The 16,426-nt window shown below is 39.3% G+C and overlaps 1 protein-coding gene across 3 annotated transcripts in view; it reads right to left on the bottom strand.

Annotated features, from left to right (window-relative positions):
- The window catches only part of grik2 (glutamate receptor, ionotropic, kainate 2), a 322,030-nt gene that overhangs the window by 26,884 nt on the left and 278,720 nt on the right, over positions 1-16,426 (bottom strand). For all 3 annotated transcript variants that reach the window (XM_053326627.1, XM_053326625.1, XM_053326626.1), the window contains exon 15: positions 30-280. In XM_053326627.1, the coding sequence (XP_053182602.1) occupies positions 30-280 (251 nt within the window). The remainder of the gene's footprint in view (positions 1-29; positions 281-16,426) is intronic.

The raw sequence follows: 16,426 nt of genomic DNA, 5'->3' as shown, positions 1-16,426 counted from the left end.
CAGAGCTGGATGTCAGAGGGGTTTCTTACCTTTTCAAGCTGTGCGTTCTGTTTGGACTTGTAGAGGAATTCTCCGACCGCCACGAAAACGGAGAGGACGAGTCCGGCCGCCAGGACGATGAAGATCCCTCCGATGTTCTGCACACCCAGAGCGCTGGCTTCCTTACTCTCCTCCTCCGGACAGCCGTTTCCTCTCCACCACTTCTCCTTCATCATGTGCAGCTTCCCTTCCTCCTGAAGCTGCAGGATGGCAATAGTGATCTTATCTCTGTATGGAGAGCCTGAAGGACCAAAAGACATGAGGTCAGCGTGAGCAAAGCGATATGACTGAATCAGTGCTTTTATTTATTGGAAGAGTGAGGAAGAGAGATTGTCACCTTTACCAAATACTGATATTATCTACTGTCATCAGAACAAAACTAAGCACCATGATGCAGAGCTAATGAGGAGATCAAAATGTGAAGTTGTTTTGTGCCTTTAATTGCACAAATCGCTGATGTAATGAACAGAAAATGTTCATTATCCCAAGAAGGAAAGCTCTCAGTTAGCTCAGAGTAGAGAATGAGCCGGTAGATTCAGTGATGTGGTCAAAGCCCTGGATTTTATAAAAGTAATGGATGACTTTTCACTGAAACTGCAGGAAGACACACTTGTTTTCAAGGAAATATTGTTGCTGAAAAAACCTTCAGCTTGGCCAGTAGGTTTCAATTAAAAAAAAAACAAAAAAAAAAGTGCCTGACTGAGTCAAAAAGACATTGAGTCAGGCAGAGTTCAATGCAATAACAAATTGACTCGGTTTGAAACAAGTAAAGTGGGGCTGATCCTTGGACCAGGCACCACATGCATTCTTTTATACCCATCCACCTTTCATCTAAGGTGGAGCTTATTGTTCCTGACCCTGACTCTTCTCTCACACATGACGTCAACCCTGGCATTGAGTCTGTAGCTGTAATACCTGCATGGCTTGAGCATGCTGCAGTTAGCCGTTAGCTGCCATGCTGGCCTATAACAGCAATGCCATTCTGTGACATCATCATTTTGTGTTGTTGGGTCTTTTTAGTATAATAGTGAAATAATGATGATGCAGTTACCTGGTTCATTCCCACAGTGAAGTATTATATAAGTTGATCAGTACTATATTGATAATATACCAGCACCACACAATACATAACACTGACAGCAAGTGTTTAAAATAGGTACTGTAGTTCAAATTCAAAATATTAGAGTGTTGTCTCCCCCTATCCCCTCCCCCCCCTCCTCCCCACACTCACAGCTGTTTCATATCTGGCACCCTGGCATGTTGCAATAGGTGTCAACCTCATCTCACAGAAATATGTGAAATGACCAAGACTGCATTACATGTTGCTGGCAAAATAGAAATTCTGCTCTAGAATGGAACTTTTAAAGGAGAACATTGTGACTGTAGTATTATAGCTGCAGAAGCCAAATATTTTAACTTAGTTTGCATCCTTAATCTCTGATAACACATCATAGTGGTTTTAGTACAGTAGTTACAGCAGTTAGTACAGTAAATATATTACGCATTGGTCCTTTAAGGTCAGACAGCTCACTCTGTTACTGTGTGCTTATGAACTTCAGGTGCAACTTGATGACTTTGGATAGAAAGTGTGTGTGCACAGTCTCTTATGGTCAATAATATGTGTATAATATATGGCTTCTTAGGAGTGCAGCTTTGCCTCTATACACTGCAGTCCACTGTCTAATATAATGGAAGGAAACAGCAGGATTAATGTTACAGATACAATAGCCACAATGAGTGAGTGTGTGTGCAGCAGTCAAACAGCTGGAATAGCATTCCAACAACCACAACATCAACACAATTACTTTTCTTTATTTATATAAAGCTGATGTAGTGTGTGTCTTTCCAGTAAATCAGCTAGATTACTGTTGATACTGTTGTTTTTATATCAATTCTAAGTGTGTTTATTGATATGAGTGTACAGTGAAGATAAGTATCCAGCAGTCAGTGTGTGATATCTGTGCATCCTGCTTTAAATGAGTCATTGCTGTGAGAAAAACATGGTTTGAAAATGGATGTAAATTCCATCGATGTGGTTGAAAGTGTGATCTACTCATTCCATGTTACCGAACAGTATTTAGAGTACAGCTACTGGACATATTTCTGAGGAGAAGAACACAAACCTAATTTCAGGAATCAATTGTTTTTTTGAAATAAAGTATTCATGAATGATTCTCTCTCTGTATGAGCACATTTCCTCCTGTGTGCATCATGCAGCGACGGTGCAGCAGCAGGCTGATGAATAGACGGAGGTCATCACACTCTGAGATCACTGCACAGTTAGACACCTTTGCAGTGTGATACTGACTCAATATATTGTAAATAAGGGAATGGAAAGACTGGAGTGTCTGTTTCATTTAGTAGAAGTACAGAAATACATATTGTAGCCTACCATTGTTAACATTAGTGGATCATTCTTTTTTGCGTCAGCTCATATAAAATGCCTCTCAGCTGTGGAGATTACACTTCTTTCCAATAATGGAATGATTGCGGTTCAATTTAGCTAAATCTATTTTAGGTCATTGTGGCACAGAGGAGGAAACATGGTTTACATGGTTCAATTAATCCAGGCTAACATGTAATCAGGTTAAAATGATCCTGTGAATTTTCATCCAGCCCACTTGGTTTAAAGAGTGTAAAGTGTATTCAGACATTTTCTTCTACTACAGTCTACAGTTAGCCAGTTAGCTGCGAGTTAACAGCAGAAAGCTCTCAGACGTAGTGTCCATGTTTCTGGTAGAGGTGGTGACTTTGATTGACAGGTGACACTTGGTAGGGGGCGGGGTTTCAGCGGACTCGGCAGGCACTCCCACAGTGTTTGGGAGCAGAGAAAGAGGCTGATTTTTACACAACTTTGAAGCCTAATTTCATATATTTGGTGATTTTTTTAATCATTCAAATTTGGCAGGGTGGTTAACAACACACTTTTCTGTGGTATGTCAAATCAGAACACTTATTTATTCTTACTTTACACGGATTTTAATATGAAAAGACCTAAATCTATGAAATACATTGAAATGTTAAATGTATAAATCTTATTAAATAAATTAAATACATAATCTTAATAATCTACCTATTGTTTCTGCAACTCTCTCACATTTCAACAAACTTAATGTATTGTTTTAATCTAAGTGTATACAGTCCAGCTCCATTTAGTTTAGTCTAGTATATATTAATGCAGTAACATTAACTCTATTAGAAATAAGCTATTATTGAAATATGAAGATATATGTTACATCTGGGTTTGCTAGAAGCCAAAGATCTTTAGGAAACAGTAGAGAGCTGGTACTCTTGAAACACACCCAGGAGGAAAACCGATAGTGTGAGCTATGTGAAGTAGAAAGTGTACTGTCCACATTATGATGATTTAAGAGAGTTAATGTTCCAACAAATGGCTCGACTGGATCCTGAAATATTTTTGGTGTTGTGATGAGCAAAAAATGGAATGACTATTTAATGTTGATGTTTTTAAGCTGCAAGTTTTGTGGCAAAAGCCTGGAAAACAAGGCAAGATGGACTTCTTCTGATTATTATCATATTTATATCTCTGTTTGTTTATGCTGTTTAATGTTGATCTACATGATTTCTCAATAATTGACATATTCTCATGTAAAATTACAGACATAAGATATTTTTATTGGCTCCTCAGTCATTAGGATCTGAAAATGACTTCATTTATGGAGCTCACATCTGGGTCATGATCCAGCTGTGTGCTCTGACAGATGACTTTTGGAGTATTGTTCAGTAAGGCAGCTACATGGCTGAGTCTATTTAGGGTGACATGTTCAGTTTTCAGACACGACACTTTGTCTATTCTGCCCAATATAGATTTTACATCAGCGTAGATTGTTTTCCAGTGCTTCTATCACACTGAAACATCGCCTATATGTGCCACTTTCTCCACAGTAAAGAGTGGAGCATCAAATCAATATAAGATTTTTGTTCTTGCTCAGCTTCATTTCTTTGTGGTTCTCTTAAATGCAGATAATAAAACCAAAAAATAAACTTATTCTTTCAGGTATGAAACACATCATAATTAAGCCAGTAGATTTCCATGAGTCCAGATTAGCTCTGATTGGATCCTGTTAGTGTTTTCATATTGCTTTAACCATGTTTACTCTTCTGATTAGCAGACCTCTTATAGCTGACAAATACTGCTAATTGCTATTTAGCTTCATATGTTCCATTTACCTGTAATGTTTGGAATTGTGATTAAAGGATTAGTTTCACATTATTGCAAGTCTTTCTCAAAACATTAGCCACGTGTCAATGAATAGAGTTAAATGTGTTTGTGTAATCATTCATCTTCTCCATACTGGCTGTTAATAGATGTCTTCATTACATGTCTGCAGTGGAACTGATGAGGAGCAAAATACACAGTCCTCATTTTGTGCAATATAAATGACTTCTGAAGTTCAGCTCAAGCTAATATCAGGCTCCAGCAGTTGGAGTTACTTTATAAGGAACAATTACAGCAGCTGACAACTCTGTACAATGTATAAATTGGCATGTCAGAATTGCTTTAGGAAAGACTTGAAAATATGTTATCCTATCCCTGGAATGACTTCAAAGTTAAAGTGAATTCCTCTGCTGGATGGATGTTGTGGAAAGTGTTGTCAAAGTCTTGGCTGACTAGTGGAGCTGGAGCACAGATGATGAGGTCAGCAAAATCAATGAGGTTCTTCCTCCTGGGAGCATGACTGCACACACACTGTGTCCTATTCAGAGTCACTAGATTTAAAGTCACCATACACAGATCAATACTTTAACACATCAAACCAAGATAAAGGTTCCAGTTCAGCTAAACTCTCATGTCTCTGCTATAGCCTATGGACAAGAAACAAGGACCTTCTTGTTAAGCTGTGGTAACCATGGTAACCACTGAAAAAAATGTACTTAGCCTGGTGGAGGCTCACTACATTACAATATTACACACTTTGTCCAAGATACTTTGTCACAAACACAAATCAGAGACGGCTAAAAAATAAAAAGAAAGAAAGATAAAAAATATAAAGCGAGTAATAACTTTACTTACTGTTGAAATCTCCTTCATCATAACTGCACCAATGACATTTGAACTTCCAATTAGGCCACATACTAAGACAACAGTTCTGACTCACATCACACGACTAGCTTATTGATATTATTGAGAGTCACAGAGCACAGAAACACAGCAAACACTCCTACAATTAAATACAATCAATGATTCAATGAATAAGAAATGAAAGATATTAAAGAGAGGTGATACAGGTGTATACATTATGATACCTTACAGCAGCCATGGTGTATGAACTGTATCTAGTCTAAGTGTATGTATATGATACATACAGTGTATTTAACAGTAACAGAAATAACATAACAAAGCATTTAATCTTATATAAACGACAGCTGAAAACATATTCATTTTATCTGGCTTTCAATTACTGTCATTTTATTCTTTTATTAGCTACAATGTAATAATGTTGTCTTATAATGTAAAGTGAATATGTGCTATAGCTATGTTATTACTAGCAATACTATTACTCCTATGATTGTAATAGTAGTGCAACACTAGCCTAAAGACTAGAAATAAGCACATGTTGGAAACTACATCTGGATGCTACCCATGATAAATACATGGATTTCCTGTTAAACATCAGCATTGACCATTTTTAGCATCTCCTTTGGCATGTTTTTGTTCCTATGTTTCTGATATGTTTACTGCTTTATGTCTCATATATCTCATGCTGTCATATGAAGTAAGCATTCAGTATTATAGCTGCTCCCAGTCTACAGTTCAGTAGGTTTTATTGTACATGTTTAAGATTGTTAAATATTAATGTCTAAAACTGCCGTTGTATTGTCCCTGATGGCTCAGCAACACTAAACTAACCTACAGGACTTATATTTCCACTCTTTCTACCTCTATAGTTAATTCAACTATTACAACTAGTTGCCATGGTTAATCTGTATTAATGTTTCACTCTGAGTGTTTCCTTGGATTCACAAGTCTTGAAATGTTACCTCCTGTCTATATGAAATATCTGCAGACTATGGAATGAATCCTCCCACTCTCTTCCCCCTCTTCTGTTTTCCCAGCAGCACTTGCACCACCTCCTCCTCCTCCCCACTCAGGTAAAGCACTTCAGCACCTTCCACAGCTCTGCTGATCAAAACCACACATGTCAAGCCTCCTGATTAATCCTGAAGGGTGAAGACTTGTGAGACAAAAAGAAAAGAAACAAACAAAAGTGAATGGTGGCAGACTCCTGCTCCTCTGACTCTAACTGTAACGCCTCTGTGCTACAGCATACATGCTGCAATCAGGAAATGAATGCCTCTTGAATTATTTAAAAAACTAATAACACCTATTATCACAAACACTTAGAATGAGCTCTCCCTGGAGCACGAGGGCCAAAAACATGTTTAGATTAGAAAATATTACCAACCGGCTAGCTGTGATGGAGTAGCAATCTGTGTGATTAACAGTTGGTGTGCAGAGCTAGTTTAGCAACAGTATTAATATAGTGGACCCCAAAGACCCTAACAACAGGAGCGCAGCACTGAGTGGCAGCTAGCTCCAGTCACAAGGCCGTGTTCACACTTTAACATCTTCTGTCCTTCATCTCTGCCCAAGGGCTTCTGCTATCTCAACTCTTTTATTACCCAGCATGTTTCAAAAGCATCTATCACCATGGTGATGGCGAATGTGAATGGGGCTCCGCTCCTTCTCATTCACTGCCATCTACAGTAGATACCTTCCCTTCTAGCTCTGGAGAGGAACAACAAGCCAACGTGTCAGATAAATCACTCGCTTAGACAAAAAACACAAGCAGCCTTGAAAGTGGTCCAACCCTGCTGGATCCAAACTAATGGAAAGACCTCAGCTGTGATATCATGGTCAGAATGAACATGAGCACTGTGTCATACAGTCAAGACCTGTGCTACACGGTGCCAGCCGGCTTTTTTTTGGCAAGTGTCGTAACCCACATTTCACATGAGCGTGAAAATGAGTGAACAATCTGATGCTTCCTGACCCACTGAGTTCAAAATAAAGCAACAGTGTTTTGTGTGTAAATGGGTTTTATACTGGAGCTGTAAAAAGCAATGCGTGACATTAGATCCTCCAGCCACACAACAGCCCATTTTCATAGAGAAGAGCAGATGGCATTGTGATACTTCAAGGCTCTAAAAACACCACAGGCCTTCATCTTCAGCTACTAATAACTGTTCAAAATGGATACATTGGTCCAATCACAAGGCTTGAAGCTGGCAGCGTCATTAAACCATGTCCACACATATCATGTGACAGGGTTTATTCCATCACACTCTGTAGAGCAGTGTTTCTTCTTCATTTGGAGTGTGTCCATCTTTAGTTCAGACTACACTGATAAATGACTGTTCTTGGCTCTTTACTCTCAAAGCTTTTATTGCACTTAGAGTAACATAACGAGCTGGGTAGTCATCAGCTCTCCACTGCTGTCTGTCTCTCTGCTGCTGCACACATGGAGGACTCAGCCCCCACCCCCGCTGAGACAGAGCAGAGCAGAGCAGAGGAGAGAAGCAGCAGGAGGCTGACTATCAATTACTAAACAGAAGAGACTTTTTAAAAATGTGTTATTTACTAAATTTATGTTCACTTGTTTCATTTCAGCTCATGTTCAGAGTCTGTGATGCGTTTTGACTTGTTTAGTGTTAAATGTAGCTATCCATCACCTGATGAAATTGTTCATTATAATTTGCTAATTGTCAGAAAGCTGCAGCACAAACATAATAGTCTATACCATTTCTTCTTCACTGGTTTTCTGTAGCTGGCTTGCTCCTCTGTCCTTTGCATATGGTCAGTAGAAGAAATACCTGTTTTGGTGTTTTGATATGGAGAGATGTACTTGCAGAAACAAGTTGAGGCTCCTACTGTGGACGTATATCTTTTTTTGTTTTAGTATTTAGCTGGCTTAATATAGTCAGTCCAACTCTTTGGTCCAGAGCAGGAACCTTTAGCAACCATTGGCAGACTTGTAATGTAACTCAATAAAGCTTTTTATGCAGCCTGTTCAAAGGCAGGGATGTTGTGTTATTATTCCACCTCCCCATTCTGTAAAATGTGGAAACACAGAATGAGATGAGAATAATCTGCCATTAAACCGGGAAAACTGATGATGTCATGTTACTCGTCACGCATCTGATTCTAGAATGTTAGCATGTTATCTAAAATCACACATGGAGACAGCATTAAAAAAGCAAAGCTGGGATGATGACAGGTCTAATATTAGATGTTTAAAGACCGTGTAAAGTGAATTCAGACATTTTCTTCTAAACACATTAAATAGGTCATAAATGTATTTCTAAAAAATGTGTAAAAAGCATTTCAACCATTTAGATTTGAATTGTGGAGCTAGGCTTCACAAACTGTGTTCCAACATTTCTGTGTTCAGGATTTAGTGGGCGGGTCTGATTAGCATAAACCCGCCCCTGCTGCTGTAGAGGTATAAATACATTCAGCACACACTACTACTACTACAGTCTACAGTTAGCCAGTCAGCCAGTTAGCTGAGTTAGCAGCCGAGCTAGCAGCAGAAAGCTCTCAGACGTAGTGTCCATGTTTCTGGTAGAGGTGGTGACTTTGATTGACAGGTGACACTTGGTAGGGGGCGGGGTTTCAGTGAACCGGCGGGCACTCCCACAGTGTTTGGTAGCAGAGAAAGAGGCTGATTTTTACACAACTTTGAAGCCTAATTTCATATATTTGGTGATTTTTTTAATCATTCAAATTTGGCAGGGTGGTTAACAACACACTTTTCTGTGGTATGTCAAACTCAGAACACATATTTGTTCTTACTTTACACAGACTTTAAGGGTGTATGTAAAGGATTCATGTCTAAAAGGGTTTTGGATTGTGATGTAGTACTGATATTCAGTATCTTAAATCAGGCTTGAAGGTGTACACTCATCCATCTGGCTGTAGCCTACTCCTAAGTTTCTGTTTCATTTCTGTTTACCTGACAAACAGAACATTAGGTCTTAGAAAGAGGTGCTTTTTTAATGTCATGAAGTCAACATTGTGAGAAGATGACAGAGTGTATTTTGGGAGATACAAATTTGACTTAAACGTAGGTGTTTAAACACAAAATGTATGCAAATCGTGTTGCTCTGGAGGTGATGTTGCAACTTTGATCTTAACATTTCAGAGTTCACACTTGAGTCACCATCAGATGTGATCACATAAGGAAAATAAAGAAGCATTCGGACACTTAACTAATGCGTGAATGTAAATACGATGCTGTGTTACTAAGCAAGGTGAAATGTACTGTAAATCTAGTGAGGTTTTTCTCTCGAGTCTGGTTGGCTGATGGAGATGGAGGAATGTTTTGTTCTCCCTGTCAGGACTAAAAAGAATATGTTAATTAGCGAGCTGAAAACAGGCCCGCTGCATGTGTAGCCATAAAAGAAGCACTTAATCCTGCAATTCAGGGAAGAGTGGTGAGCGAAGTGACAGGCCACACTGAATCCAGAATAAGACACATAGATAATCTGCAAGATCAAAGCAGAATAATAGCACACCGATCCCTAATGCTTTGTCTCTCAATGAAGAACCCCCACCCCCCACCCCCCCAACCCCCCAACAAATTCTAATGTGCTGCAACGCCTGACACTTAGAACGTGTATTTTTAGCCCAGCAGAAGCAATTCAGCTCTCTTTGTAATACATCTAGAGATTTGTTTTTGCATGATAGGAACAAGGAACAAACACAAAGAACAGTGAATAAATATGTAAATATAAGTTTTTAAATGATTATATTCTAGGGACTGTGGTAAACTGGAAGGCACAATTCACACTTTCTTTAAAAGACTAATGGAATAAATGTGATTTATTACATGAACAGTTCTTAAATTGGGTCAGTATGCATTACATGTTAGATTAATGTTAAACTGAGTTCCATTACTTATTCAGCAGTTCCACTTTCTAATGAATGTAGATATACAAAGTTACTGTGATTAGTCCTGAGAAGAAGCAAAGGTGCCTCCAAAAACCTTCAGGTACTGGGCTTAATCATTTTGGATTGCATCCAATGGTAACGTTTGGTGCCAGTGCATTGCAGCATGCCTTTATTTTTAGTGAGGTAGAAAGGATGGAGGTCTGGGTTGTGGATGGGCATCACAGTGTAATGCACAGACCACCATAGTCTTTTAGTTGCTTTATCAAATTATACCTTAACTCTTATTTATTTGGCAGAAATATAATACTTCCCTCATCTTAAGAGAGGAGAGTGAGAATAGAAATGGTGAAATTGGAACCCCCCCCCCCCCCCCCCAAAAAAAAAAAAAAAAAAAAAAAAAAAACTGAACATAATCCATTTTATTAGCCATAATAAATAAATAAATACTTATATAGGAAGAAAATCCCATCAAAAGAGAGTTTAGGATTATCATAATATATAAGTATATACTAAAGCTTAGTGAAAGTTCTTTCATGACCTTACACTTATACACTTACATACTTAATCAGCACACTGAGCCAATCAGATTTTGCCACAATGTCTTTTAACCTATCATCTTGTTGTGAGGACTTAAAATCCCTTCTTCCTTAGCTGCTGTGTCAGTTCAACCCACCACTACCACTCTTCAACCCCTGAGTGTCATAATTTCGGTCCATCCAATGAGCTCATCACAAATCTTCATAAGCCCTTCTTTTGATTGGCCTCTTTAGTGAACTGTCAACCTGCTTCCACAAAGCTAGGTGACATATAGTAAATGATGAGTCCACCATGCTGCTTCTTCATTCTGTGCAAGCTCTCTGCCTAATATCCTTCCTTTGTCCCCTCTCTATCACACATCTCCCATAGAGAGCCTGGAATGTGGTGAAAGAGGAGGGGGATGGGGTGGGCGGGCTGAGGGTTGGGGTGGAGTGTGTCGCCGCAGGTCACAACATTGGAGATCTTCTATCTCACATAAATGCATTGAGGACCCCTTCTGTTTATGAGGCGAAGCTGAAGAGCCCAGCGGGCAGCTGCTCAGAAGACTGGAAGGACAGCAGCCTGCTGACAAGCAGAACAGACACTTCCCCCTTTACCCTGTTTGATTAATGTGCTCTAATGAAGCTAAATGAAGATTGATAGTCATCAGAGAGAGAGAGAGAGAGAGAAGAGAGAGAGAGAGAGAGAGAGAGAGAGAGAGAGAGAGAGAGAGAGAGAGAGAGAGAGATGGGGGGGGGGTGAGAAATGATGCAAAACCTCCTGAGACTATGCAGTCACAGGCAGAGGAGGAGACACTGGTTACACTAGCTGTATGCACAATGGACAAATACACCTGTGATCATGGTGCAGGAAGTGACTCTATTTAATGACCTGTTGGAAATATGCAGCCTGTCAAACACACATTAACACTAACTTACTTTAGCAGATCCAATCTTTATGGATATCATTGAAAGAGCCAATCAGTGATCTGCAGCTACTCAGTAATATATCCATTTTAAACACACAGTATTCAATCTCTCTCCCATATAAAACCATCCAGTGCATCAAAAGCTGCCAAAATACAAACCTAAAGAGAGACAGAAAAACCAGAAGGAAGTAGTTTGAACTTGGCACTGTGAGACTGAGCAGGGCTGAGATCCCCATGCTTGGTTCCCAGCAGGCAGCCATGGTGTGGCCACTGGGGCAGATGCTCCAGATTTAAATTGCCATGATGAATAGACACTACACTTCATCTTAACTATTTAGCTTTTGTTCAGTTATAAGTAGAGATGGTTTGATACTACTAGAAAGAAGGCAGTATCAGAAGAGAACCCAAACAAATCCTATTTTCCTCTTATGTGCTTTAAAATACCTTCATAAAACCAGACAGATAAACCACTGTGGACAGGTCATTACTAAACCATGACACCAAACTATATTAAAACACACAAAACTTTACTTTATATTCAAGTGGAGATCCCAAAGTTTCAAAAGACATCAAATAAGATGTATAGAATGAAATACGATCTATCTAGAATAGTCTTCATTGATTGAATGGTGCAGTCTTTCATTGAATGTAAAAATCACATGATGTATTGTGTTAGTTGGATTTTTGGGAGTTAAATGAGCAAATGCATAAAGCTGCATTAGAGCTCAGTGCTGGCTGAAAGAACAACAACACACATGCTGTAGCATTACTGTAGAAGTGGGTGTAGAAGATGTGGTACTATGCTGTACGAGCCCATCACTCAACTATGAAAGTTCTGAAAAGTTCCTCAGATAAGAAAGGGAGGGAGGAAGGAAGGAAGAAAGGGAGGAAGGACAGATGGAAGGAAGGAAGGAAGGAAAGATGAAAGGAAGGACAGACAAACCAAACAAAGGAAAAGACAGGAAAGAGAGATGGAAGAAAGGGAGGGAGGAAGAAAGTAAGAAAGTGAGGAAGGAACAGAAGACAGGAAGGAAACCCCTCGGCAGTCCGGTTCTGGCCCACGGGCCGCATGTTTAACACCCCTGATATACAGCGATGTCAGTAAGCCATGTATCTCATTTGCTTTTTCAAACACTCATCTCCATATATTTCTTGTTTCTACTATAGTTGGAAAGTGTTTTTTTAAATATATCAATAGTTCCTGGATCATTGGAAAATATGAGTCCTGTGCCAGAGACTTCTCTGGAGCCAGGAACTATAGCTGAGGAACAATATTTCATTTCATTTCCATTAATTACAAAAAAAAAGCAGTTCAAAAATCTTAGTTACTAAAGTAGTTCAGAGGAACCTGGAACATAGCTGCAGTAGAAATAGTCTAACAGATGCACATGATGGGTTTGTATGTGTTTTATAGTACACTAAAAAAAAACTAAAAAGTGTGAAGAAAAAGGAATCCATGAACATCTCCTCACACACACATCCAGACCATTACAAGTTTAAGCACTGTCCTGAGAATCAAAAGGATTGGCCTGTAAAGGTTTCATGTAGTAAACACTCCATTAGAATGAGTTATGGCTAACAGCTTGGGGGTGGGGGGGGACTAACTCTGTCCATTATAGAGCTGAGGGAGCTGCCAAAGGGACCCAATGCTGAGTGCAGACCCAGGTACTAATGCAGCCCAACACCTGACTCTGTTCAAACCAAGGAGATATACTGTATGCTAAAAGGCCTGGCTATAAGGGAATACAGGCTGCGTATGGTAAAGGCTACTAAAAGGGAAAGGCTAGGATTAGCAATTTAAATGCCTTGTTCTGACTGCATGTGAACGAGCCACCAGGGAGTAATGATGCTAACACCGCTCCATCCTTCAGCACGGACAATCTGTGTGGAGAACAAGCTGCTAGAGGTGTACACGTTCCCCTCATTTCCTTCACTCTCTTACGCTGTCTTTCTCTGATGCTAACACACACACACACACACACACACACACACACACACACACACACACACACACACAGACACAGACACAGACACAGACACAGACACAGACACATAATGTATAGGAATAGATGTATATACTGTTTTTGTCCTGCATACAAGCAGCCAGCAATATACCGCAATGTCAGTTTTATGCCATAGTCAAGTACACAGTAATCAAAGTATGTATGCACACACACACACACACACACACACACACACACACACACACACACACACACACACACACAGTAGCGAACCTTCAAAAAGGAGCGCATCAGTCAGGAAATGCAATCACCCAAAGCAAATATAGCCTACCTCCAGTGTTTTCACACACAGCAAAACAGTCACTCAAATGATGTTGTGTGTGTGTGTGTGTGTGTGTGTGTGTGTGTGTGTGTGTGTGTGTGTGTGTGTGTGTGACCAGCAGAGCATACACAAACAGCAGCAAACCACCTTGCCAACACTCACAGTCCCAGAGGACATTTCACTGATTTGTCAGGAGGGTTCGGCTACTGGATATCATCTATAGTCCACAGGCGGAGCTTTGAAGGTGGATGCTGATATTTTTTAGAATGAAGTCACTGATAGATAATAGATCATGTGACTGTTTTCACATCAAAATGAAATGGGTGTTTTTTTGTAATGTTGGTTTTCATGAGGTTTGGAAGAGCTTCTAACCTCATCCATCTCTCTGAGCCAAGGGATGGGTCAGTCATTACTAACTCACACTGTGAGGTCAAGCATTGTTCAAACCCACACAGCTGTTTGAAATGCTTGTAGAGATCTAACAGTTTGTGAACCCACCAAATCTGTCAGGCTGAATCCTGGCAGGAAATGTTTCTGTTTCATAAAATTGGTGCAGCCATCAAAACATAGAATGATTTGGGTTTGGATATTTCAGTCAGTGTAATCATCACAGAGTTTAAATAAAGATCTTGGGGAAGCTGATACAGAATATACAGAGAACCTTTTTTCCAGATGTTTTTTTCAACTGGTGGCATCATGGGGATGAGTAATAGCATTTCACTGTAAAGAAAACACAGTAGAAGTGATCTGTGACTGTAAAAGTGAATCCACACAATACACAGTGGTCTCAGCTTGGGCTCTTAAAAAAACAGTAGGGTTAGGGTTCTGTCAACCTCTGTCATATAGAGTGGCAGAAGATTGATAATGCAACAACTGATCATAGCTATCCATTCTGTGCACTCTCATTCATGTGGTGGCCAACCTGAGTCTATTAGTGGTACAGTACACTGAGATGATATATATACTAAATATCAGCCTTATGTGAATGGTTAGTCTCCCTCCTGATGAGCAGGTTGGTACCCTGTGTGGTAGCTCCTGTCATCAGTGTATGAATGTGTGTGAATGAGTGAATGTAGTGTAAAAGTGCTTTAAGTGGTCAATACAAGTACAATACATATACCATTTACATGCCCCTAGTTGGAAAAACTGATATAAATCATTCCGTTTCATAAACAAAAGCTTCTCTCACACACACACACACACACACACACACACACACACACACACACACACACACACACACACACACACACACACACACACACACACAGTCAGGTTAAGTGATACATTACTGTATATCTCCTACACTGACTGTAGCTCTACCTCAAGCTCAGGTTTGACATCTCAAGTTTGGAAAAAATCTTTTGAGAATGAAACAATATACAGAATAAGTGATAATGAAAATCCCACTGCTATTGGTAACAGTGTGTTACTCAAGTAAGTAAGCAGTGTGGTAATGAATCAATCACTATTAATAGTTGTCTTGTCTTTATTGGATACTGAAGCTATTCACCTTCTGTTTTTTCATGTGTTTGTTTTTCATCTGCTCTTTACTCCCAACCTTGCTAGAAGAATGCTTTCTTTCTTTATTGTTACTAATTTACTTCTTATATTAAATTATCAATCACAATAAAAACAATCATTAGCTTCAGCCCTTAACTAATCAGATGATAATTGACTCATTGCCTTTCAAATCTCTTTCAGTATTTCCAGTATGACAATTAGAAGCCATGATGTGTTCATTAATGAAGGAAGGGTTTATGTTCACCTGTCAATCATGTATTGCACAATCTGCCTAAAATGTAACAGTATAAAGAACAATTCAGCATGTATAAAGACATAATAAACTACATCTGTGAATATATTTGAAGTGTAAGTCTTCCATGTCTTACTTTAGTGTCATCTTCTATGTTCAGCAGTATGTTTCAGCTATTTCCCAGAAACATATAGAACCAACTCCCAACCCAACATATCCTCTAAAATAATAGCACACATCTTTAAAGTAACCAAGTCACAAGCTCCATGCTCATTAGACTGTCACTCACTGAGAAAGCATTTTGTTTTTATGTGACTCAGTGTGATCCAGTATAAGAGCAGCCTTTGCTTGAGGTCATCATGTTAAGTTGTCTTCCTGTTGTAAGTCTGCAGGTACTTAAGCAGAGTTTTTCTTCTCGCTGTGTTTATAACAGGATTATGACAATCTGCTGCTGAGCCCCATAATCAAATGTTGCACCTCCACACACACACACAATGTGTAATGTGCCACCCCTCCTATTCATCCCCATATTTATGTTACACTGTTCCTCTGCCTGCTGGAGATAGCCCCAGGATTTTCCTCGCTAAGTATTCTACCACATGGGTTTTTCCCTACGGGATGTAGTGCAGTATAAAGCTACCGAAGTACATTTCACACTCCTTTTAATTTGAAAAATGGAGTTTTATAGAGAATAATAAAAATAATAGAGTTTTATAGACATATTAGGACTTGCATTCATAATGTATGGATCACATTTTTGCTCTAGTGCTACACAGCTGGTTATATTTGGAGACAGTATTACCAAAGAGAATAAGAGGTGCCAGCTGGTGAAGCACAGATACATCAAACAATGTGTTTAAAATAGTTAAAAGTACAAGTTTCCAATAACTAATGAATATGTACTTGGGTTTGAATCAGGCGGGGAGTTCCGGTCCTCTGAAATGAGGCCAATGCGGAAGTAACTTAGAACTGCATTCTAGCAAAA

The sequence above is a fragment of the Scomber japonicus genome, chromosome 10, assembly GCF_027409825.1.
Source record: "Scomber japonicus isolate fScoJap1 chromosome 10, fScoJap1.pri, whole genome shotgun sequence".
NCBI lineage: Eukaryota > Metazoa > Chordata > Actinopteri > Scombriformes > Scombridae > Scomber > Scomber japonicus.
Note: the sequence above shows the minus strand (reverse complement) of the source record. Positions and strands in the feature narration are given on the sequence as shown.